This window comes from Dermochelys coriacea, chromosome 22, assembly GCF_009764565.3.
Source record: "Dermochelys coriacea isolate rDerCor1 chromosome 22, rDerCor1.pri.v4, whole genome shotgun sequence".
Lineage (NCBI taxonomy): Eukaryota > Metazoa > Chordata > Testudines > Dermochelyidae > Dermochelys > Dermochelys coriacea.
The window spans coordinates 6,187,577-6,213,745 of NC_050089.1; the positions used below are offsets into that span (position 1 = coordinate 6,187,577).

Below are 26,169 nucleotides of genomic sequence, written 5' to 3' on the forward strand. Positions count from 1 at the left end.
CATCTGGCAATGGGTTCTGCTAGCATGGACCCTTGTGCACATGCAGAGTGCTGTTCGCTTCAACGGGCAAAAAGTTAAATCCCATAACAGATCCCTTGGCAGAGTCACAGACTAAATAATACCTGCAGATCCCAAAATCTGAACAATTAGTTAATAGTGAAAGTATTCCCCAAAGAGGTACTTACATTGTGGAGGGCAGGGGAAGAATATAAAAAACAAAACTTTGTGTGCCTTTTATCTATTTTCTTGATTTTTTTTTCCTGATTCTATTTGTTTAGTATCAAAGCTACTGAGGTTCTCTTCAGTGCTAGAGACTGGCTTGAATCAAAGCATTAATTCTTAAAGCCCCAACTCTGAGGTATTTGAAAACCACACTTGGATCTAAAATTTATAGTTTGAGTGCAACTCTAGTTTCTGTGTGTTTAACTCCCACTGACAATGAGCTGCACGATCTTGCTCTCTTCCAGCCAATCCCCTCGTATCTGATTTTTGCAGTGAAGCCTGAACTGGGTTTGTCTAATGCATCGAGCATCCCCTTTTCCCAGTCAGATTATTCCTGCCAGGAGTGGGAATAATTGACATGGGATGCAGGCTGAATGGGTCTGAGTCAGGGCATATGCATGGAAAGATCTGTGGATCCTGCCCTCCTAACTCTTGCTGAGGGCCCCCCAGAGCATCCTCTCTGCAGGTTTCTGGGGTTCCAGAACCAGGACATGACACTTGCACCCCTTCTGGCTGGGGCTTTTCAGGCATATGCTTACAGAGAAAGTTTCAGCTCATAATGGTGAATTTGAGAAGTCATAATAAGTAAGTAAATCCATTTATCCATTGGCTGAATATCAGTGACTTCAAAGCAGAATTTTTGGAAGCCTTCTTGATCCATTGCTAACTTTGAGCACTCAGCAGCTGGCCTCCCAGTGATCTGCCACAAACCATCCATCCATCTCCTCACAGGTTGTCCCTTGGCTATATCTACACTAGCACTTTTTGTCGGCATAATTTATATTGTCCAGGGGTGTGGAGAAAAAAACCCACCCCTCTGAGGGAATAAGTTACACCGACAGAAGCGCTGGTGTGGACAGCACTATGTCGGCAGGAGACACTCTCTTGTCAACACGGCTACCACCACTTGTGGGTGGTTTAATGTCGGCAAAGAATGGCTATGTGGGAAATCTTACAGCAGCGCAGCTGCATCACTACAGCTGTGCTGCTCTAAGGTCACTAGTGTAGACCTGGCATAATGACCAAGTTAGTTTATTTTTTGTATAAATGGTTTCTCTTCATTCAAGTTTGTTCCAGTCTGAAATTTCTTCTTTAAATACAGATGAAGGAATCAGACGTGCACACTAAATTGTCCTATTTAGTGTCTCAAATATTTGCCTATGGGTTTTCAATAATAATATGATTCACTGGTTGGTAATGCGTAGTCACAGCACCTCACCTTCTGTGTGGTAGAGGGTTCTTTTATTGCAGATCAATCAAACGGCCAGATGTTGAAAAATCTGATCAAAGAGCATGAAGCTATAATAATTTCAAGGTGAATAAAGCCATTTAGTGTATGTTAAAGAACAGCTGTAAAGTTGTTTAGGCCTAAATTTGCTGTTGATATGCTTTTACCATGGTGGAGTTATTTTATTTCAATGAAAAGAGCATTTTGTTGAGGTATTAAATTTTCCTGCAGTGTATGCAAGCTAGACATGGTAGCACAAAGTGCCTAAGAATTGGAAAATTAACTAGAAACAACACCAAAACTCATGCTGATTTTCATTTTTCAAAGCTAAGTAAAATGTAAACAGCAAAACAAAACCCCAAAGGGCGAAAAGAAAATCAAATTCTTAAAAAAAATCTTTCAGTTTTAATAATGATGAATTATTAGTAACAATGGTAAAAGCATTTTAAATATATATAGCCAAGTGGAACCTGAGCTCTAACCCACCCATCCCTGCCATGCCAGCTAGCCTGGACTGAAGGCACCCCCAAACTCAAGTGAGAGATTTGCTTATATAGATGGGAGGGATGCTTATGGGCAACATCCTGGCTAAGTTTGCATTGAAGACACATTCTCTGTGATATTTTCCAATATGATCCAATACAATGTGACCATCAGGCCCAATTTTAATTCTTGTGTAGGATGGAAGCTCAACATTTTTTGTTGGTTTAAATGGAATTAGAACCTAAAGAGTGCACTGCTTGCCATGTTACACAGTATATATGGGACTATAGGAAAATAGAAATTGTTTTTCAAAATCTGGCTAGGTAATACAGCTATTAAGACTATATTTTGTCTCCGCCTTTCAGATATATAACACTGTAGGTTGACAAACCAAAAAGCCACACAAACAAAAACACAGGGCCAGTTTGCCATGTTCCCTTCTCAGGAACAATTGTATACATCAAGCAAAGAATAAGAGTTACCAAAACATTTTCTAGTTCAGGATTTCTACCCTAGACCTGCAGTCTTGGGTTCAAAGCCCATTTGCTCCTGGAGCAGCTTCTTTTCTTTTATGGCACTATCCACAGAGAACCTGTATTAGAATAATCTGTTACTAAATCCTCATTTGCCCCTAAACCCTGCCATAAGCTTTTTATTTTACAAGCTTTCCAAAACAATGAATTGTATATCTGCAGTGCAGAGACAATGCAGGCAAATGAATCAGTCAGGGGCTTTTAAAAAGTAGATATCAGAATATTTTATGACTACTTATAATGCATTTATTTTATTATTAGTTATGAAGTATTTACCTTCCACCTGACAAGTCAGTGGTACAGAGAAATAAAAAAAAATCAATCCGCAAAATTGCAGACAGGCAGAGAAATGGCTTTTGTTTAGAATCTCCAGACTGCCTCATCCTTATTCCCAACCCAGGGACTGAACTGACATCACTAAATATAACATAATTCACTTCCCAAAAATTTCTTTAAGAGTTAATGGTGTCCTCCTGTCCTTCCAAAACATTGAATACTTAAACCACTGGAAACCAGGAAATACAGAGACACAGTACACAACCTTAACTCTGTCCCTGGAGCTGGCGAGATCCACTGAGGATATGTTGTAGGTACGTTTCAGTCAGGGCTGCCCTACAATAGGCAGAGATAGGTAAGCTTGCCATTTTATATGGAGTGTTGTGTCCCACAGAACTGTACTTTCTCATTCATCTACATGCACCCCAAACTCTTGACCAAAGGACTCCAAATGTCCAAAAAAACCCAGTCCTGCACCTGTTGTGGCATACCAATATTTAAGATAGATTTTAAACACTTAAAAGAGCACATAGTATCAGGGGATGAATAGTGGGAAGCGAAAGATCAAGTGACCCCAAATTTGCACCCCAAACTCAACACTAGCACCTGTTGTAACACACCATTTTTCAAGATAACGTCCCAATGCATGTGGATTATAGAGCACTTTGAAATGCCAGGTATTAAACCAGCAGCTTTGGGTTCAGGGCAAAACTTCCAGGAGCCATGCTGAATACAGGCAGAGAGCACCTAATGTACATGACACACATTCTCAAAAGCTACCTAGGAAAGGACTCAAGTTCACAGTATATAGGTGCTTCTTATGTTCAATGGACACAGTATATCACATACAGTCACCCACTTACTCTGACATCAGGCTGCCTGTAAACCCTCTGACTTGCAAGAAAACCAGTAGGAGAACACTTCAATCTCTCTGGTCACTCAATAACCAACCTAAAAGTGGCAATTCTTCAACAAAAAAAAACTTCAAAACCAGACTCCAACGTGAAGCTGCAGAACTGGAATTAATTTGCAGACTGGATACCATCAGATTAGGCCTGAATAGAGACTGGGAGTGGTTGGGTCATTACAAAACCTAAACTTAATTTCCCCAATACTAATTTCTCCCTACTGTTACTCACACCTTCTTGTCAATTGTCTGTTAGGGGCCACTCTCTTACCATTTCAGAAGTTATTTTTCCTCCCTTGCTATCCTGCTGTTAACTGATTTATCTTGTTAGTCTGACCTCACACTTGGTAAAGCACCCCCATCTTTTCATGTATTTATACCTGATCCTGTATTTTCACTCCATACATCTGATGAAGTGGGTTCTAGCCCACGAAAGCTTGTGCCCAAATAAATTTGATAGTCTCAAAGGTGCCACAAGGACTCCTCATTGTTTTTGTTGATACAGACTAAAACGGTTACCACTCTGAAACTTCTCTGGCCTGTTAACTTGACTCAAGACCCATAGTAGATCCATCTTTTAACCTGAATATTTTTTTTAACATTGGGTTCCAAATATTAGCTGAAATCCATCCCAAACAGCTGATATAAATTTGGGGAGGGTTAGAGCCATCGTTTAAGCTTCAGGTGTGCACAAAAAATGTTATAAGAACCATAAAATGTTGATGTCATATGATTTTAGGGGGAGTGCTATCTTAGGGGTATAAACTTTTAGATATAAAAATCGGCCAACTGGGTTCCAAACATTTTAAATAGAAGAGTTTCCTAGGCAAGGGACAACTATGCTCTAAACTGATAAATAATCCCAGACAAAAGAATTTAGTTAAATTGGAATTAAAACTGAAATAAATTTGTTCACTGTAGTTTTCTGGAAAAAGCTCCAGTTATTAAAAAATCTTGAAAGACAAATGCCAATACTTCACTACTCTTTTATTCACCCTACCCTGTGTGCCCTCCATGTAATGTACTATTATTTGAGTTGGGGTAGCACCCAGGAACCCCAATCACGGACTAAGACCCACTGTATTTGGCGCTGTACAGACTCTAAACAAAAAAATGGTACCTGCCATGCAAAAGCTTGCAATTTAAGATGGGGTCTATCAGAAGTATCAAAGCAAGATAACGCACAAAACCCTCTTGGCAATTTTGTCTGGTCCTAAGCCCCTGGCAGACTTCGTAAATGCTACCTTAGGCAGCAGGTTTTATAATTTTACATTGGAGCCACAGAAATATTGGCAGGCTAGTGGCAAGACATTTTCCATGAGGGGATGCTTGACTGAATGCATTCCTCCAGTTGGTACACTAGAGCTTGGCTTTGTTAATGCAGACCTTCAGGAGGAACTGTAAAACTCACCTTTTTCCCTAGACCTTTGATATATTGTTTGTTAAGCATGCAATGGAGATTTTTGAAAGGATTATGTAGCCAGATCCTCAGTTGGCATAAATCAGCATAGCTCCACTGAAGTGATTTACATGAGCTGAAGATCTGGACCATTGCCTTAGAGTGTATTACTTTATGTCAGAGTTCTATACATTCTCATAGGATGATGTGCTTGACTGGAATATTTTTTGTGAATGATCTGTCTGATGTTCTGAAGTGTGCTGATTATATGATGGTGTCTATACGCATGGAGTCTCCAAGCTTGTATTAGTTTGACACTGTCTAGAAATTAACATGCATTTTTTGTGTAAGTAATGTTGCAACTTTTGTACTGAAAATGGATCCCTTGAATGGGAACTGGACTTTCTTGCTCATTTCTTATTTTGACCTTTGCATACATTTTTGCAAATATTAGAGGGCAAAATTATGGCTGTGTGTGGTGTACACCAGGTGAAGTGGCCATCAGCAGTAATAAAGATGGTAGTGGGGAACTGACTTGCTCATCTGAAAACTGTGTAGATGTGCAGGGTTTTTTTTTAAAAAAGGTACAGATCTTCTGTAAAACTAAGTGTAGAAGTTTTGTGGGCGTTAAGTGGACGCTATTATATCACACATCTGCATAACTCTAAGTTTTCTGTTAGAGAATGACAAATGATTAACTTGGTTTGTGACGATGAGAGATTGAACTGGTTTGGAAAAAACGCAGAACCAATAAAGGAGAAAAGCTTTGTTTATTTGTATGGTCTATTGATGCAATGATCCCCTTAATCTAAATTCATGATGGCTTCTTTCTAAATTATTAATCTTATATCAACACCTCCACTATATCTAGTATTCTACCCTTACAGTATAAAACAGTGCAATGTATACAAACAGTTCAGAGGTGGTCAATCGTATGTAAATAATTCAGATAGAGTTGAAATTTTCCAATCTTCCAGTTATTTAGGTTATAGACAGACACAGAGGAGCAGCAGGGGAGTGACAAACTAGTGATGGAATACACAGTCCAGTTTATGGTTCAATTTGCAAACCCTGACTCATGCAAGTAATCATCATGTGTATGAGTAGTCCCAGTGACGTCAATGAGGCTACTTATGTAACAGCTCACAAGGATTTACAAGATTAGATCAATGTTCTCCATACAGATTATATAATCTGTAACCCACAATACTTTACAGAATTAGACAGTATCACACAAAAGAATCAAATACATAATAGCAAAGAAGGAAATTCAGAGATATAGGCAGGGGAGAATAGAGGTATCTTGAGCTTAGATTTGAAATGAGGTGGAGAGTTGATGAGCTGGAGACATTAGGAAAAGGCTGCTCCAGATGGCTGGAGTTGCAGAGGAGAAGGTTCTTGTCCTGACAGTGGCTTTGTGTGAGTGGTATACCAATAAGCAAGCGGGGTTCAGGCGCACAAGTTTTGTGAAGTAGGCTGATACACGGCAATGGTTCAAAAACAAGACACAAGATTAACTTTTTAACTGGATTTTGAAATGAAAAAGAAGAAAGCAGAATTGCTGAGAGGATGTGGGTGTATTGTACATCCGAGAAGGCAGAGAGTACCACTCTCCAGGCATCTGAGAGACTTGCAGAGGCCACAGGGAAGGGAATTGCAATAGATAAGACAGGAGAAGGTGAAGGAATGGATAAGAAATTCAGCTGAAGTACTATTGAGGCAGCAGTATACCAAGGTGATAATGCAGAGATGTGGGGAAAAGTTCAGGATCAAGGATTACACCAATATTCCACACAGTTAAGGAAAATGGGGAATTAATTAATGTAGTTTATTCTGGGTACCTAGAAAAATACATTGGTTTGACAATGAAGGCCTTTCTTTCTGGGATCTGTGTGTAAACATGAGGATACTAGATAAATGGGCTCTCCATCAAAACACCAGAAACAAAAAGGATTAAAAGAAAGGAAATGTAGGCTTTACGTCTGATTTCAAACACAAGAGTTGATGACACATGGTTTTCTGCATTTGGCAGCCCATTATATCATGTGATGAACTGTATGCTTAGGCCCAATCGTTCTCTTCCGCTAAAAAGAGAAGCAAATACCCATAAATAACCCTTGGATTGTGGCCAGTGCTGGAGGAAGAGAAAGAATGGAGCCCATGCCGCATATTCTTATGTGCCAAGTTATAACCCAAGACATGTCTGCATGAAAATATAACACAGTAGCATATGCGTATTTAAGTAACAACTTTCCTATTCTCCAGTCCAGAACACTAAAAAGGCACTATCAGGTACCATAGGCCTAAAATGCAGATTTGCTTAAAATACTTGTTTTCTTTACAAAACTAGTATGATTAAAATGTTTTCATGAAGTTAAAATAAAAGGAAAAATGAACCTGTTTTTCTTTGTTCTTAAACATTCCCTTCCTGCGTTTGCCACTCAAACATTTCAGGATCATGCCAGTGTGAAAGTATGAAACTGACTATAATAATAACAATAAAGGAAAAAAAATACTGTTTTAATTGTCTAAGCAAGCACACAGTATAAGTGGAGAAAAGCAAAACAGACCAAATCTTGCTCCCTTTACTCATGCAAGTAATCCTACTGTCTTCAATTTTTAAAACTACTTTAGTTTTAATAATCTCAGGTGAAATTATTGATACAGGGTAGGCAATGTGCATATATGGTTTTTAAATTGACAGTGTCCCTGTAGGTTTTAACTTTAAATAATCTAGTAAACATTCAACATTTGAGGAGACTACTTCAGTATATACCCATTAGCCCTTCCAGCATAGAAAAACTAAGTATCATACATCTTAAAAATAGAGGTTCTGGACTAGATCCTCACCTGAAAATCAATTCTATTAAATCAATAATGCTACATCAATTTATGTCTGATGAGGATCTAGTCCTCTCTGTGCTCTCCTAAGATATTGCGTTTTTGTGGCACTTTTTGTAAGAGTAATGCTTGATTTGCGTCCTTGATCAAAATTTCCCCTTCCCCCCACTGCCCTGCTCTGTCAGTTAGCTGCCATATTCCACTGAGGATATAACTGCTCACAAGGCGGCTGCATTTCAGTGGCTCTGTAAATATATCATTTGTAAAGCAATTTGGAAGATTATGAGAATGAAAGATGCTCGGAAGTATTCTTTTTTAAAAAAGAACTTGCCAAATAAAAAACTTTCTGGGTATGTGGTAAACAAACACTAAGATAATTAGCAAAAAGAAAAGGAGTACTTGTGGCACCTTAGAGACTAACAAATTTATTTGAGCATAAGCTTTTGTGAGCTACAGCTCACTTCATCGGATGAAGTGAGCTGTAGCTCCCGAAAGCTTATACTCAAAGCATCCGATGAAGTGAGCTGTAGCTCACGAAAGCTTATGCTCAAATAAATTTGTTAGTCTCTAAGGTGCCACAAGTACTCCTTTTCTTTTTGTGAATACAGACTAACACGGCTGCTACTCTGAAACTTAGCAAAAAGAGTATTTTTCTGTCCCATAACCAATACAAAGTCTTTTTCCCCCTTAGAAAGAACAATGGTAATGCCAAAAGAAACCGAAATATCAAATGGGTAGATCAAGTTTCTGAACTATGTCAATTATTATCCTTGATTTCTTTTAGATGACATTTAAAACTCAAATTTCTTATATAACACATGAACAGAAAGTAGCAGTAAATGAGACAAATGATGCAGGAGTATCCAGAGTATATCAGGGCATTATCTAAAAGTCAGGTAGGATCACCCCTAATTGAATACGCATTTCCTTGTATACTGAAGTTACCCCAATAACATTTTATAGTTTTCACTTTAGAACACCAATTCTAAGTGAGTCTATGAAGAAACAAACCAAATCGCTGTTTCTTTTATAATTTGCAAATATCCTTTCCCAAAGAATCTTGAGAGAGTGCAGATAGTGGTAATGTTTTTTAAAAAAACACCTTTTTCAGCCAGGCTAGACCAAATTCAGAGTAAAATGTGCATTAGATTAATAATTTTGTATTTACATGTTTTTTTAAAAATACCTGTGAAGCATTTTGTGTTCACATCTGTGCTAAAGATGCTATACAAAAATATAAAGTGTAAATGGACTAGGATCAATGTCCTTATTATACAACGGAAGCCAACTGACCACCCCCACAAAAACCAACAACAAAAAAGAAAACCAACATTCTCAAACAAAAAGTGAGTTTAGGTTAGATTTTAAATTTATTTTTTCCCCTTCAGAATAATACAGTGAAGATGAAAGGCTCCATTATGTCATCTAGTTCCTCCCTCCAGAAAGCATCCCTACAGCATGTGCACCAGTGTTTTATTATGTCTATAATATAATAATTCCTTACATTTATACAGCACCCTTCATCTCAAAGAGTCTAAAAACCCATTACATACGATGCAAGCACAAGAATGCCTTCGACTTAAAAGTGCAGCCACCTCTCAACGGCAGAGGGCTGCACCCCAGTGCCCAGGGGGGAGGGTGGGGAAATGTAGACCAAGAGTACCAGGCAGAAGCCCCCCTCTTACAAGAAAGGTCCCATGGGCAGAGCAGATGGAGACACAGGATGGAAGGACCCATCCCTGAAACGCGCACACACACAGCAAACGATACTGAACTCCGTTTACCTGGAGGATGAAGGGCTGGCTGAGTCCTGGAGTGGGGGGCCTGGACAAGAGGGAATAGGCTGAGGGGCTGGGTGTCAGGACTCCTGGGCTCCACGCCCTGCCCTGTCACTGCCGAGCTAGCCAGCCCAATTCTCCACGTACTCATCTATTTGCTCCCCTTACCCCTTGGGCCATTCCCCTCACCAGCAGGGGGCGCTGCTGGGCGTCCCTTCTCCCCATCTACCCAACAGGGGGCGCTGCTCTACTCCCCTCACCTCCTCCCACAGCTAGAGGGCGGAGCACCACGCTGAGAGAAACACTGTGATTGGCGAGCAGGCCCCCGGCGGAGCTGCGCTTGGATGAGAGCGGCGCTGTGATTGGTGGGTGGTGCTGGGGTGGGGTGGAAGCCCTGGCAAGGGTTCCCCCTTTCCTGTGGCTGGGGGGGGGGGGGCTTTGCTTCACCTTCCCCCTGGGGACCCGGCCGCTTTGTGCTTTTTTGGGATGGGGGTGCCTTTGCCCGGTCCCCGCGGGCTAGGGATTCCTGGCCAATCAGCATGCGGCACTGATAGCTGTTGCCAGGCAGATTATGGTAATGAGGTCCGGGCGGCCGCCCCCCCTCCTGGTCTGCAGCTACCATTGTGAGGTGAGGACAGGTGGGGGGGTTTGGGGCAGCGGCGGGGCCTGCGGCGGCGGCCGGGGCGCGGCATCCGCATGGGACCCCTTCAGGTAACGCGATGGGACGGTCCGGGAGGGGAGTCCGGCCCAGGGGCACCGCAGAGACATGCCAGGGATTTGGGCTTGTTGTTTTAGTCGCACCCAAGATGGCGCCTGAGCCGGCGGCTCCTTAGCGCTGGGGCCGGGACAAACCGTTCGCTCCCGCGGGTGGGGGGGAGTAGGGCGCTGTCATTTCCCCCCCCGCTTGCCGGAGAGGTACAGTCCGTTTCTTCCCCCCCCTCCCCGATCGGGATCCCCCACCCGCCCCGGACAGGGGGGTAAGGGGCTGCCCCCACCCGACTTCCCCCCCTCCCGGATGGTACAGTCCGGACCCCGGCACCTCATTAACGGGGGGGGGGTGTCGGAGCCATTTTACTCCCCCCCAACACGCTGGGCATTTTGCCTCCGTATGGCCCGTTCATCTTCCCCTGCCCCCGTGGTTGGATCATTCCCCCTCCCCCCTCGGCTTCGGTCTTCTTCCTCTCTCAGCCCTTGCGGCGCAACCGCTCTGCCTCTTCCCCCCTCCCGGTCCCAGAGTGGTTGGGGCTGAGTGACCGTTGGGGGCCAGGCCAGGCCGGGGGCTGTGGCGCCTCACGCTTTGTCGCGGGGAGAGTAGTCCGGGCGGTGGAGAGAGCCTTGTTCTGATTGGCCGGAGGCTTCGCACCCCTGTCTCCCTTGGACCCGCGGACCCTCTGATTGGCTGGTGGCGGGGGTGTCTGTGTGTCTGGTGGGGAGACCGCTAGGCTCGAGGGCGGGGGAGAGGTTCTGCCCCCGACTCTGATTGGCTGGGCTGTGTCTTGTCCCCCTTCTCTGATTGGGGCGCGGGGGAGTCCGTGGGGCGGCAAGAGCCCAGTTCTATGGGTGGGGCTGCTTTTCTGCCCAGGTGCCCCCTGCCGTGATTGGCTGTCAAGGGCGGGCTTGGCGGGTGCCCTCTCCTGGCGTGCTGGGGACTGAGGCCCGCTGGCTTCCTCCCCACGCCCGGCAGGAGCCTTGAGGGGTGCCCAGCGTGGTGGCAGACACCTTGTGGGTGCTTCGGGGGGGGGGGCCAGTGCAGCCCAAGGGCAAGGTGCGGCGCCCCTCCCCATCCAAATGACAATGAGTTGCAATGCAGCGACCTGTGCAGGGCCCAGATTTGGCTTTGGGGTACGGGAACGTTTCAGAGTAGCCGCCGTGTTCGTCTGTATTCGCGAAAAGAAAAGGAGGACTTGTGGCACCTTAGAGACTAACACATTTATGAGAGCATAAGCTTTCGTGAGCTACAGCTCACTTCATCGGATGCATTTTCATGAGCTGTAGCTCACGAAAGCTTATGCTCTAATAAATTTGTTAGTCTCTAAGGTGCCACAAGTCCTCCTTTTCTATTTATGAGAGCGTAAGCTTTCGTGAGCTACAGCTTATGCTCTAATAAATTTGTTAGCAACGTCTGAGGATTTCTCCATTTGAGCAATCGCTATCCTAGAAATACTATGGCAGGGCTACCTTACAGTGACTACCTATCCCAGCATTTTTGGCACCGTGCTGTTTTTTGTTGGGGGTGATCCTTCCGTCCCTAGCTCATGGGACACTATTGTGGCCTTAAATCACGGGGCGGGCGGGGGGGGGGGGCGGGCAGTTGAAATGAGTGTATATATTGAGATATGCTGACAATTTGGGATCTCTGTCATAGAGCCAGCTTTTGTTTTCCAAATCTTTTGAGAAGTTTAAAATGGCATGATACTTTAATCTAGAGATTTAGCAAAAAGATAGAAACACTAGTAGAGGAAAGGAGAAAGGAAAATACAGAACCGGAGCAATTAGGAGATAAAACTTTGGCATGAGTGTGGTGAGCAAGAGGAGGAATACAACAAAATGACAAATGTAGACCGAGCAGTATTGTAGTGTTGATATGTTTCTGTCACCTCCCTTCATGGAAATCTAAGAATGTTCTGTGCCTGGATGTTCTGTACATGTCAGCTTGTGGCACATGTACTTTGATAAAGGCCCTTATTTTGCTTTTATCTTTTTCCGTTTCTGAGGCCTCTGTATTTTTTTTTCATTAGGTAGCTTTATTTTACTACCACACATATTGCTTACATAACACTGTAAGGATATGTTGCTGTTTCCCGAACAATTTAACAGGCAAGAGCCCTGACTCAAATTGCTTAGAAGCTAATCTACACTACAGCTTATGTCGACTGAACTTAAGTCACCAAGGGGTGTGAATCTCCTGAGCAATGTAAGTTACACCTACATAAGTGCCAGTGTGGATAGTGCTCTGTTGTCAGGAGTGCTTCTCCTACCCATGTAGCTTCTGCTGCTTGCTGAGGAGATTTAATTATGCCACCAGGAAAGCTCTTTTCTGTCAGCATAGAGCGTCTTCACCAGACGCACTGTTGAAGCACTTGCAGGTAGACATGCCCTAAGTCTGAGCAATTTGATGTGTGGGAGATCAGTCTTAGTACCAGAAGGCAAAGCAGTATCTTAATGAGATTAGAGCAAGAAATCTTTGTGAAAGAAGGAAGTTTGAAGAAGACCATACCAAATTTAGTGGGCAGCATAAAGACTAGAAGGCCAAGAATGGGAGAAAGACAAAGGGAGTAGTTAGAGAAGCTGATGTGTAGCAGCTTAGCCGACAAGAGGAGGTGGAGGATGAAATGAGGACACAGATTTAGGTAGGAGTTTGATGAAGTCATTGTAGTCCAGTAAAAAAGACTAGGACTGTTTCTTTGATAGACAAATCTGGGTGCAAATTACAGTTGGGAGTTTGTAAAAAGAATCACATTTCTCTGAGTAGAAGATTCCTGTTATAATTTGCAACCCACAATCAGTTGGTATGATTGCTTTTTGAAAAACTTCAAGCATCAGAATGTTACACTGTCCTGGGATTCATTCAGAATGGTTGATTCCCTGTTATACTCCATGGTTAAAATAAATAGATTTTTAGCATCTAAATCTAATAAACTGTGGGAAACGATTTAGGAACATCATAATAAGATTTTAGATGATCAGATAATATGATGATGGATGTGATATAAGAACCTAGATAGATCCATTCCACACAATTTGAGTAATGATTTATTTGTGTTTGGCCAAATTATTCTCTCTATTATATAGTTAAATAAATTGCAACCATTATTCCTGTCCTGGAAATAAATAGACTTTTGTGTTCTAACTGTAAGTGTGATTTCTATCTCTGTTCCACGAGTGAAATATAAATCTTGTGGTCCTACTTTACCTGATTACTAACATCCAACCAGAATGCACTAGAATCAGAGTTCCTTGAAATAAATATGTTTTTGATGAATGAAAATTCAGAAAAAAGACAGCAGTCATGACGCAGTAGTCAGTGAGGTTAAACATATTGCACCTTCCAGCCTTCTTGCTGCCATGAGAGCAAATTCTTCCAAAGGTTCTCAGAAAATTTACTGACTTACCTCCCATGTGTGCTGGGATAATTAAGTTAAGTGTAGGATACAGCTTGTTACAGACACATGGGTTACTACTTTTGAGCATAATAAACCATTTTGATATTAAAAGCTGGATGACAATTCACAGCATAATTTAGTATAAAACCCACCTTGCATGATGATCTTGCTGTCCTTGTATATGATTAGTGGTGAAAGAGAGTATTCAATGCTCAGCACCACTAGCATTCAGTTAATAACCATTCCTGTTTTTGCTGTAAGGAACCTCAGTCAGTATGCAAACCTCTTCTGTAGCCTTGAGTAAATCAAAGCAACCCTTTTATGCTGGGCTCAGCAGGGTCACTGCTTTAACTCCAAGGGTCCTGCTGCAGAATCTGTCCTCTCCATTTGTTACAGTCTTCTGCATATTCTCACCGTTGAGGAAAGGTGCCCTTTCCCCAACAGCAGGAATATAGAAGGGCAATAGCCTTGAAATACAGATACTGTTAAGTATTTTGTATGTGTGTCCACTTCAGGAACCGCCATATCAAAAATCTCCATGGAAAAAGAACCAAAATATATTGAGCCCAGCTATTCCCAGGAGAAAAATGCTACCTCCAGCCACGGTTTCCAGCTGAGCGACTCTGATCTGAGAATGTCTACACTACAGTTTATGTCGGTATAACTTATGTCACTCGGGGGGTAAATAAATCACCCCCCCAAGCAACATAAGTTACACCAACATAAGCTTCAATGTGGACAACACTGTCAGTGGGAGACCTTCTCCCACCGACATAGCTTCTGTTGCTCACAGGGGCTAGAGTAATGAAGTCGACAGGAGAGCTTAGAGTGGCTACATTAGAGAGCTTACAGGGGTGCTGCTGCGCCACTGTAAATTCTCTAGTGTAGCCATGCCCTGAGTCTCCTCATAAGGAGATGAAAGAAATCACTCTCCTTCTTTGCTTCCCTGAAAAAAAAGTGGAGAAAGAATTACTGTGGTGGCCAGAAGATATTGGTATGGTGGAAGCTGTTAATGGATGCCATCAGGCAGGTCTTTGATCTATAGACCAGGGGTTCTCAACCTTTTTCTTGCTGAGACCCCCCCTCAATATGCTATAAAAATGCCAGGGCCTGGCAGGGGGTGGGGGGACAGCGTGAGCCTCTGGGCCGGGGGGGACCCTTGGGCATAGGCATAGTTTTACTTAAATGAGGGGGGGTGCAAGGGCTGGCGGGGCTTGAACCAACTCCACACAGCAGGGTGTAAGGAGGGAGCGCCACCTCCAACACTTGACTCACTCAGGAGGCCACCCAGACTGCCTGGGCTGTACGGGGACGCAATCAAAAATATAACTCCATGGGCGGGGTCAGTTCAAAAAGTTTGAAAATAGCTCAGGGTGCAGGCAGAGGGTAGCTAGGGGCTGTGTGAAATGAGGGGAGTAGCTCAGGGTGCAGGGAAGGGGATAGCTAGGGGCTGTGTGCGGGCAGGGGGGTAGCTCAGGGTGCAGGCAGGTGGTAGCTACAGGCTGTGTGCAGGCAGGAGGTAGCTAGGGGGTGTTTGCAAGCAGGGGGTAGCTCAGGGGGCAGCTTGGGCCTGTGTATGGGTCGGGGGGGCTCCCTGTGCGGCTCCCAGCTTCAGCGGGGAGGGGGGCGCTGGGGTTCCCTGCTTCAGCCATCCACTGTTCCTGGCTTGGGGGTGGGGCAGGCCATCAGTTTCAGCCCCACATCACTCCTGGCTGGAAGCAGGAGGGGGTGCCGGCTTCAGCCCTGTGCCACTCCTGGCTGGGGCAGGCGGGTTGCTGGCTTCAGCCCCATGCTGTTCCCAGTTGGGGCAGGGGGGCTGCCGGCTTCAGCCCTGCGCCGCTCCCGGCTTCAGTGCTGGGGCTCAGGGAAATCGGGTTTCAGTAATGGGGCTCCGCAGCCCCCCTGAAAGGGCTCACAGACCCCCAGTCGAGAACCGCTGCTATAGACAATCACAGACCTGGTTAAAATCATGGGTGTGCTAAACATCCTTCTTTCTGGCTGGCTGGAAGGAGCAATTAAATGTTCCTTTATGAAGTGAGATAACTGAAAACTATAGAAGCTTCTGTCCAAGGCAGTGGGCTACACGACGAGGCTTGAGAAAAAACTAACCCTGGGAGAGTAAGAGGGTTTCCCTGGTACTGGTTGTAAATGCAGGGGCTAGAAGATTGTTTTGACAGGCTCTGTGTGAGAGGCAGAGAACCAGCAGACAACCAGCGAAGCTGTCATGAGCATGACCCAGAAAAGGATCAGAGTGACAGCTCCTTGGGCACAGAACTGACTGGAGGAGCAGACTTGGAAATAGTGAGCAAGGAAACTGCCTGCTGTTTTTTTGTTTCTACTGTATTCAGGGATGCAAAACTTTGTGTATATTCTTTGTAAATAAATAGGATTGAACCAAAGAATGTAGCTGAGTGTTTCATCGGTTTCTCTCCCTAATGGAAATAATACTGCAAGGCCCCATGTATTGGCTAACCATTCAGACCAAACAAGCAACACTATCTGTGCCCCAAAAAATGGGAAGCAAATGTCCTGTGCTCAAACACCATAGCAATTATTGTAATATAAGAACCTAAATAGAAGACAAAAGAAGTGGAATCATATGAGAGGAGGAAAGCTCTTTGGAGAGCCTTTCAAGAAAGCAGTTATACAGGCAGTGGACAAGGAGCAGATGTCTTTTCCCTCCAAGCAGATGGAAATATATACATCATTTCATAGAAATAAGCCCTACTTGTGGGGCTACTTCTCTGCCTCCATATTCATTGGACCAGAAAACAGGAACTTAATATCAGATGACCTCAGAACTCACTCAGAATCAACTTATTTCAGAGCACTTTGCTGTAACATGACCTTAGCATGATTCACCACCTTGCCTGCCTAAAGATCGGTGTCCCGTGGGGAAGACTCCTCAACTTAGCAACTCCTGGGGCTTCTGCTTTGAACAGGTAGTAAGGAGTATGCAACAGAATCTCTTAGCACCCTCCCTCCCTTCAACATCTTCATAATCAATTCTTCCCTCTTCTCAGTTTGTCCATTTTCCCCAAGAACTCCAGATTCAGGAAGTTAGTTCAGACTGGAGTGATAGAAGTTGTTCTAAGGAAAGAGAGGTACCAGGAAGTCAACTCTTCCTTCTTGGTTCTCAAACAGTTTGGTGGAGTTGGGAATTCTGGATTTGTATCTCTTTCTCCAGAATTTCTGAGTCATCCCCAGTTCAATAATACTGTTCCCCAATCAATAATCTGCTTAGTTTACTGGACTGAGAAGCACAGGGTCAAAGCAGTTCATCCTAAATCGAATTGACCAGATCCCCATCAGTGGATACCAGTCTTTTCAGCTGGGGAGCCCATTCAAACAATCAGTTAATGCAGGGGCCAACTCTTGCAGCATCAGCTTTCCAGAACTAAGGTATGTCATTAGCTCTCGTAAGGTAAAATTATCAGCATGTCTTCATTTTAGCCAATACTATGACCATGGCCTATGCTTGCCAGCTGGGGGACACCAAACCTCATGTTTTGTACAAGAAAGTGATGTACTTTCTCAGGTATTCAGAGATAAATATAAAAAGAAAAGGAGTACTTGTGGCACCTTAGAGACTAACAAATTTATTTGAGCATAAGCTTTCGTGAGCTACAGCTCACTTGGTCGGATGAAGTGAGCTGTAGCTCACGAAAGCTTATGCTCAAATAAATTTGTTAGTCTCTAAGATGCCACAAGTACTCCTTTTCTTTTTGCGAATACAGACTAACACGTCTGCTACTCTGAAACCAGAGATAAATATAGCCTCTCTGAAAGTCTTTGATACTGAAAGGGAACTCTTTCCCACTGTCTTCTGGCTCAGTCGGAAGTGAGTGGATTCATCATAATAGAGTTTTCAAACCTTCCTTCTCAAAAAGTTAGGAAACCCCAGTAATAACATCATGCAGGGAAAACCAGTGCTTTGGCTAGACCCCGTAGTTCATGTATTTTCTGAGGCTGCCAGCAAGAATGCAAGCTGCAGTTGTGGTGATATGGATACTTGTCCACCAGAACTTGAACTGAGAATCCCATTAAAGCCAAACAAACTCCCATTGACTTTGGTGGGGCTGGATTTCACCTCCCGTCCGTAACTCACTTCACAGTGATCTGATGATACAGGGGCTGATGTAGACTTCTGATTCAATGAGTACTGGAGGGTGGGGAGCTGTGGGGGTAAGAGAGGGCCCAGGCCTTTGGGGTTCCTGCCTTCCCTGTGGAGATGGCGGGCTCTGCCCTGCGTGCAGCTGGGGGTCTGCTTCCAGTTCTATCTCTCCTTGAGCTCCAGACCCACTGCTGATGGGAGCGGTATCCCCGAATCTGCGCCTACCGCCGAGCTCTTGCCCTGGCAGGTTGACTTGGGCCCAGCATGATGATGCCAGTGACGGTGATGGTGGGATCTGGGACAAGCAAGTTGCTCCCTTCACTACCTATGGCAGGCGCCAAACCTGATTGGTACTGAAACTGCATACGCCAGTTTGCAACTCCGCTCACTCAAATTTGGCCTGGTCGTCCCTCCATCAGACTAGGACAAACCAACCCTTCGTTGGAGGGGGGGCCAGGCTGAATTTGAGTGAATGGCATTGCAACCTGGCATTGCAACAATGGGTCACAGTGCCACTCTCTCAAATTTGGCCTGGCAGTGCCTGCATCGTGATGGGGGGACAGCTAGGCCAAGCTTGAGATGGGGGTCCTGTGCAAATGGACTGAGTGCATATTGGTTGGTCTGGGCCTGATTTCTGTGAGTGCAATTGCACCCGTGGACCTCGACTAGAGCTGCCCTGGGATGCTAATAAGTTAGTCGCTACTGATGTAAACTGGATTCAAACTGGTGGTCTAGAAATGAAGAACACTGTTCTCTCCTGCAAGCGTCTGAAGCCTTCCAAGTGTTTAAAAAGGTTTGTGTGTGTGTTTATTTTTTAATTATTAATTTGGTTAAAGACATTTTCTGTTATGGAAGATATTTACCAAATAGAAACATCAACTTTCATATAAATGACAGACATTGCTGCTGGAATTCACTCTGAGGTGAGGTTACACTGGTGTTATGAGTACAAAAGTAGAGGGTATTTATTATTCTGTATTTGTTATAAAGGTGCCACTGTCCCTGTGCAAATTACTTTCTTAGCTGAACGGTTATTTTCTGCAAGTAAAAGGTTAGACCCCTATTATTCAGAGAATAAATTGAGACAAATTAAGAATTTTACGTTTGTAAAATTTAGTAACCAGTATACAAAACAGCTCCCGTCCCTGACACTGCAGTAACACAAATACTAAGTGACAGATTATTTATCATTCTCTAATTCAAAATCCATCATATCAGTAAATGGTTGAGCAGCTTTATTTTCTAGTGAACATTTCTCAGACTAAGGGCATGACTGAATCAATGTAAGTGCAGCTGCTTGTGCATCAGGAGCTCCTTGAAACTGTCTGCTTAGTGCAGGGTCTGTACAGGAGATACTGTCTGCTTTCCTCTTTCTGTATTTTCTACACCGTGGACACTGAGGGATCTTCGTTTATTGTATCAAAAAAAGGAACATTTTTTGGTTTCATTGTGATCCAGGATTTTCCGTCCAACCACTAAAAGTTCCCTTCATGCTAATATTTTTAGTGTTTCAAATGTGCTATCCTAAAATCCTTCCTTCTCTGCCTTTTACAATGTAAAGTAATATCAAATAAACAATTTAAGCCAGCAAATCTTAACCTTTTACCACTTGGGACCCAGAAACTAGCCATGGCATCTTGCTGTGACCAATCCAAGTGGGTTTTAGCCCACAAAATCTTATACCCAAATAAATTTGTTAGTCTCTAAGGTGCCACAAGCACTCCTCCTTCTTTTTGCTGATACAGACTAACACGGCTACCACTTTGAAACCAAATTCTACAGTTTTTTGTGTACCTGTCCTTGGGTTCATGGCAAGAAACTATGGCTGGTATATGGGTCCTGATGCAGGTGGGCTATTGCTGGGTAGCATGCAGTGGAACAAGTGCTTTATGATGAGGATATTAAATGATGGTGTTGGGTGGTGGTATGGATTGGGATGAGATTGAGAGTGAGTGGTGCTGTTAGGGAGGATAGTGTTTGGATGGGCAACTGACTAAGAAGTCTGGGTGAGGGTAGCTCATGCTGGGGATAGCAGGACCCATGAGGGGGTTGATGCTGGGTGCGGAGTTGTGAATGAGGTGCGTCTGTCTATGCCCAGTGCTTAGCTCTGGGCCATGCCACTTCTGATTCCCCCACAGCTGCATGCTGTGAATGTGAGAGCTGAACACAAATTGGTTAGGGGAGGGGGCAGAACAGGGAGAAGGTGGGGGCAGCCACAGAAGGTGAGAGGAGGAGGAAGGGGGAAGGAATTGCTCCTTCCCTTCCTTGTCCTTGCTCCTGCTGAGTCCAGTTACCCCTAGTTTCTTTTTTCTGTGTAATTGGTGAGTTTCAACCACCCTGTGGTGTGGGGTCAAGCCCCTTCACTTGAGAATTTCTGAATTAAGCTCATTATTTTGTACATTTCCAGTTTTCCAAGTCACTATTGAGGTGCACACCTACATTTTTGTCTTGCCCCAATCTTCCTTCCAATTTTGGGGAATCTCAATGGAATAATATATTATTTTGTATATAATTGTTTCAAAGAATTTGAAGAATTAATAATAGCGTTGCAGTTACGGACAATATATGACAAGGGGAAGAAGTGAGACATGAGAAGGTATCAAAGGAATAAAGGCAGGTTTACACATGAGGCTTGGAAAGAGATGGAGAATTGTAGAGGCAAGAGACTGGAGCAACATTGATGAGATTTTGGAAAGGTCAAAGAGGAAGCAAGTGCTGGAAGAGAAGAGGGACAGAGTCTGTGAGGTTTGCAGGAGTCCCCAGAGGATTTTAACAAAAGTAGGGCAATTTTAAACTATATCCTGAAATGAATGAGGAGCCAGTGGAATTGTATGAGGAGTTTGCTGATGGGGTTGCACTTTATAGATTTGAGACGCCAGGCAGCTGCATTCTACATGCTGGCATCTGGAGGGCTGGACCTAATAAAGGGAAATGTGTGGGTTTCACCTCACACTATATCCGCTGTGTTGTTTATGCTGCATTCTATTGGTATCCTGTTTCTTTCACACTCAAGGATGATGATATGATGTATTTGATGTACCCATTATCATTGCAGCCCTTGTGTCATCACCTGATTCCATACTGAGTGAGGCATGCCTGCTATTTTGAGGAGGAAAATGCTCTCTTCAGGGGTGCTGTAAATGGTTTAGCATATTGCACATTGGCATACTGCTTAACATGCTGCTTATGCTCTATATATGCCTCAGGGATGCTATAGAAATGCAAGTAATTGAGTTACATCAGGTTCATACTGCATCTGCATGCATCCCTTCTGACACCGCAAAATCTCCCATTGGCATATTTGCACTGATATCCCTGTATTCCTAAGGTGTCAGACTTCTATACGTGGTGTGGAAAAGCCCCCAAAATATTTGGAAAGAGAAATGTATACATGTAGAGAATGATCCAGAGACAGGTAGCATGGATAGAAGAGAGTATTCCCTCATTATGCTAGATGTTTGCGTATCCCAGGCAAAGGTCAAGGCCCATGCAAGTCACCTTCTAAAATATGCAAAAGCCCAAGAAAAGATCTTTCATCTATAATTTAATGGAGGCACCAGTCAGAATGATGGACTAGCACAGATTCAACAAACCTTCCATGTAATTAAAATTAATTGCAATCTTGTACATAGTCTATATTTGAAGAAACTAGGTTGTAATTAAGCTAAATATTAATGAGAATTGTGTCTTGTTTTCATGGTTATATAGCAGGGGTGGCCAAACTTATTGGCCCTCTGAGCCACATATGACAATCTTCAGAAGTTCGAGAGCCAGGGCACACCTGCCGGGAGCCGGGGGTTGTTGCTTTAGCCCCGCTCCTGCTGAAGCCCTGAGCCCTGGCAGGGGTGCCCCACAGGGCTGAAGCCCTAAGACCCCCCTCCTCCCTGGGCAGAAGCCCCTACCACACCATCCTGCTGCAAGGCAGAGGTCCTGAGCTTCCCCCACCCCAGTCTGGTAGGTGGAGAATGGCGGAGGGGGGAACTGGGGTGCTCTGCGTGCCACGCTTTGATGGTAAAAGAGCCGCATGTGGCCCACGAGCCACAGTTTGGCCACCCCTGTTATATAGGCTACAGACAGAAAGTAAACAGTTCATGTAACCCTTAAGTTTGGCCATTGTGAAGTCACTGTCAACTCACTCAATTACCACCCTTTCTCAACAGCTAATCTAAACGCAACATTTCTGTTGGGTGTAATGAGTCAGAGGGAGATTGGACACATGTCAAGAATTTTCCTTGGTAGATGACTTGACCCAACTGTCACTGCCTTTTAAAAGTTCCATAGCCACATGCTAGCTTGGGTATCTGTTACTCCACTGTCACTGAGCCAGTACTGCTGGGAGAACTGAGAAAAGATCATAGGGGAGCCCTGAAGTGCAGAGAAATTAGCACTCATTTCTTATAGGTCAGAAAGCTGGAGTGGATCTTGAGGATGCATTTGGAGGGAAGAATAGCAACCTCCCAGATTAATTCAAGGAGGGTCACCTATGCATAAGGATCAGCAAGGAAACTTCTTTCAGCCTGTACCCTTAGCATCCTTCTATGAGCTTCTGTGAGCTCAATTATAAAACTTATTCAGGTATGGTCTGCACCTCAAACTTAAGTTGACCTAGGTATTGCTCAGGGCTGTGAAAACTTGCATGCCCATGCAATTGCAATCTATAGTTAGGTTGACCTAACTCCCAGTGTAGACACAGCTAGGCTGACAGAAGGATTCTTCTGTTTACCTAGCTATACCACCTCTCAGAAAGGTGGATTATCTACATCAGTGGAAAAACCCCTTTTGTCAATGTAGGACGTGTCTACACCAAGGCGCTATAGTGGCAAAGCTACAGCGCCATAGCTGTGCTGCTGTAGTGTAGACACCCTCAGGTATTTACATTTCCTGGCATTCTCACCTTCAATGTCTCAGGGTGGAAAGTGACTTCTAACTAAACCATTTTCAAACTTTCTGAAGTCGTGGACTCTTTTTCAAAGGCCTTGTCTCCACTAGAAGTCTTTTGCTCTAATTTAGCCGCACTGGGGCAAATGCACTGCAGTGGTTACAAAGAGACTTGCAAAGTTCCTCGTGCCTTGTTTCAGGAAAAGGTGTTTTGCTATATATTCTGATGATTACAATGGAAGAATTAAAAGACTAATGAAGAACCAATTTTTGATAGCCATGTATTGCAGCTATATAGCCATTCAAATCGAACAATAACTTACCAGATTTATTTTACACTAATTGAATCAAAGGCACTAACAAGTTCTGCAGATTCTCAAAAGAAGGTGGTTTTCAGAACCAACGTGGTCTAGTAGTTACAACAAGTGACTGGGATTGAGTATTCCTGGATTCTATAAGTGGCCTTGGACAAATCACTTAACTTCTCTGCCTCCGTTCTGCTATGGTGTAAGCAAAATTTCCTCATCTGTAAGCAGTGAAATCTTCACTGTTCTCTGAACAGAATCTAAATACATCAGGCCAGATCTTCAGCCACTGTATAACAACATAGCTCCATTGAACTGGAGCTATAATGGAACTATGACAGTCGATAGAAGCTGAGTCTTTGACCCACTGAATGTAGAACAAACTTCCTCTCTTCCTAAGATTTGGCTTTATCAGTAACTCACAGAGCCACCGCAAAAATTTAAACTACACCCTATGCTTTCTCCCTAAGCTTGGTTGTTCCTGATGTTTTCCTGCTGTGATTATATTGTAAAGTTCAGTTTGGGGCCAAAGAGTCATCCCAACTTCCCTTATATTCAACATAGAAGAGCTATTCCTACCACCATGAGCCAACAGGAATGAATCAGCATCTGCCTTCAAGATTCCAACACCTGTTTAAAGGGGGAGTCAGTCAAAAAACTCTGTCACCCTGTTACACCATCTGTTAATTGGTTATATTCATTCCTTCCACTTAATTCAGTGCTTGGTTTACTTGATCAGATTCTTAGTAACCAAATCTCTCTCTCTCTCTCTTGTGTGTATAAATAGAATAAATAAACCAAACGATAAAACTTCAGCATTTATTTTGATCCATTTTGATTGTTTTAGGCCGGTAGTTATTGGATAATTGATTAAAATACTGGGTATGCAATTGCTGCTATTCAGTTAATACTGACGGCCAAAAATTTAGAATAAATTAATAGAAAAGGAGCACAAGAAAGATTGTTATGATATTTAGATAAATACAGCTAAACGCTGGCTTGTTCAGACTTTGTTATTAATATTATGAACACTGTCATGTGCTACACAATCCATTATATACACCCTGGTGATCATAGGGCTAACAAAATCAGTGAATTATTTCAGTTAAAGGAAGGATTTGATAAGAATAAGAAGAAAGTCTTATAATAATACTTACCTACATTACAAAGCACTTCGAAGTGTTTGGATGAAAGATGCTATAGAAGGTCAAAATACAATGTATTATTATTTATTATAGTAAACTCTTTCTTTAACACCTTATAATGTAGCCTCTTGGACAGCAGTGTTAGATGATTCTCAGCACTGACCATTGTTCAGTGCAGCTAATAGTGTTTTTTTCTTACTAGTAAGATCCCTGGCTAAAGCGTCACTCATTGATTTGGCATTGCATTTTTTCTTACCTCTTCTGCTCTTTGCCCAGATTTTAGGATTATATTTTAGGATATATATACCTTCACTCATGAATGTAACATTTCTGTTTTCTTTTCCTCAGAGTCTAACAGCATGAGTGTTTATGAAGTCACATGACATATCCTACTTTCTTCTGTCACCCCTTGGGTTGAGCAAAACTTGCATGCGATATGTTTCTTAGCATGAGGGAGTCAATGGGAGGCTGTTACCAGTGATGATAGCTTGACACACTGTCTAATAAAGCACAAAAACCTCTTTCCTTCTTTTGTTGTTTTTCAGTGTGGCGATGGTCTTAATTTTTCCATCACTCCACGTTATAGTAAAGCTTTCCTGAATTATTGCTTTGTGCATTGTAGGGAAGGCCTGTGTAGGATGTATGTGCTCAGGTCCTGCAAGGCTCCTTCATTGTTTGTGAGGTTAACAGAAGGCAGAAAATGCCTGCTTTTTTTTCCCCTTTCTTTTTCTTTTTCTAGCTTGTCAGTGACAAACCAAATGTCAGAATTTATCGGTATAAATTATGACTATAATAATTTGCTTTTAAAATGTAAATCAAGGATAGCATAAGTGAGGGACTGTCAAGGTTCCTTCTCTACTCTGAACTCTAGGGTGCAGATGTGGGGACTTGCATGAAAGACCCCCTAAGCTTATTCTTACCAGCTTAGATTAAAAACTTCCCCAAGGTACAAGCTTTGCCTTATCCTTGATCTGTACGCTGCCACCACAAAGTGTTTTAAACAAAGAACAGGGAAAGAGCCCACTTGGAGACGTCTTCCCCCAAAATATCCCCCCAAGCCCTACACACCCCCTTTCCTGGGGAAGACTTGTTAGGAATCCTCACCAATTTGTACAGGTGAACACAGACCCAAGCCCTTGGATCTTAAGAACAATGAAAAATCAATCAGGTTCTTAAAAGAAGAATTTTAATTAAAGAAAAGGTAAAAGAACCACCTCTGTAAAATCAGGATGGTAAATACCTTACAGGGTAATCCGATTCAAAACACAGAGAATCCCTCTAGGCAAAACCTTAAATTACAAAAAGACACAAAAACAGGAATATACATTCCATCCAGCACAGCTTATTTTACCAGCCATTAAACAAAAGGAAATCTAACGCATTTCTAGCTAGATCACTGACTAACTTAACAGGAGTGGTAAGTCTGCATTCCTGATCTGTTCCCGCAAAAGCATCCCACAGACAGACCAACCCTTTATTCCCCCCTCCAGATTTGAAAGTATCTTGTCCTCTCCTTGGTCATTTTGGGTCAGGTGACAGCTAGGTTACCGTAGCTTCTTAACCCTTTACAGGTGAAAGGGTTTTGCCTCTGGCCAGGAGGGATTTTATAGCACTGTATACTGAAAGGTGGTTACCCTTCCCTTTATATTTATGACAGGGACCTTCTGCTTTCTTCCTGTTGCACAGGCAGGTGCTGGCATCAGATCAGCCCAACTAGACAGCCAGGATAAAATAAAGTTAATTGGACTTGCTGAAACATCAAATGGGCTCAGCCCCATGCTAATTCCTCAGTCTATCATTTAATATGACATTGGAGACAAAGGAATTTAAGCTTCATTGTTCTTCTCTTTCTCTGTTAAAAAAAATGTCTAGTTTAATAGTATGTGAAATGCCAGCTGGGATTTCAGACCTGTGCACGTGGAGAGTTGCCTCTAAACGCAGGATCGGTTGCACTAAA

The 26,169-nt window shown here is 43.3% G+C and overlaps 1 protein-coding gene across 11 annotated transcripts in view; it reads left to right on the plus strand.

The window, feature by feature from the left end:
• Positions 1-10,140: 10,140 nt before the first annotated feature.
• The window catches only part of PRDM10 (PR/SET domain 10), a 69,351-nt gene continuing 53,322 nt past the window's right edge, over positions 10,141-26,169 (plus strand). For 4 of the 11 annotated variants that reach the window (XR_006276681.1, XM_043501036.1, XM_043501037.1 and 1 more), the window contains exon 1: positions 10,233-10,378. Coding sequence is in view for 2 of the 11 variants with exons in the window: in XM_043501032.1 (XP_043356967.1) it covers positions 10,239-10,295 (57 nt within the window). In the remaining 9 variants the exon portion in view is untranslated. Of the gene's footprint in view, positions 10,379-23,072; positions 23,270-26,169 lie in introns of those variants that run through there. The other 7 variants (XM_043501028.1, XM_043501035.1, XM_043501033.1 and 4 more) reach the window with 5 other exon arrangements.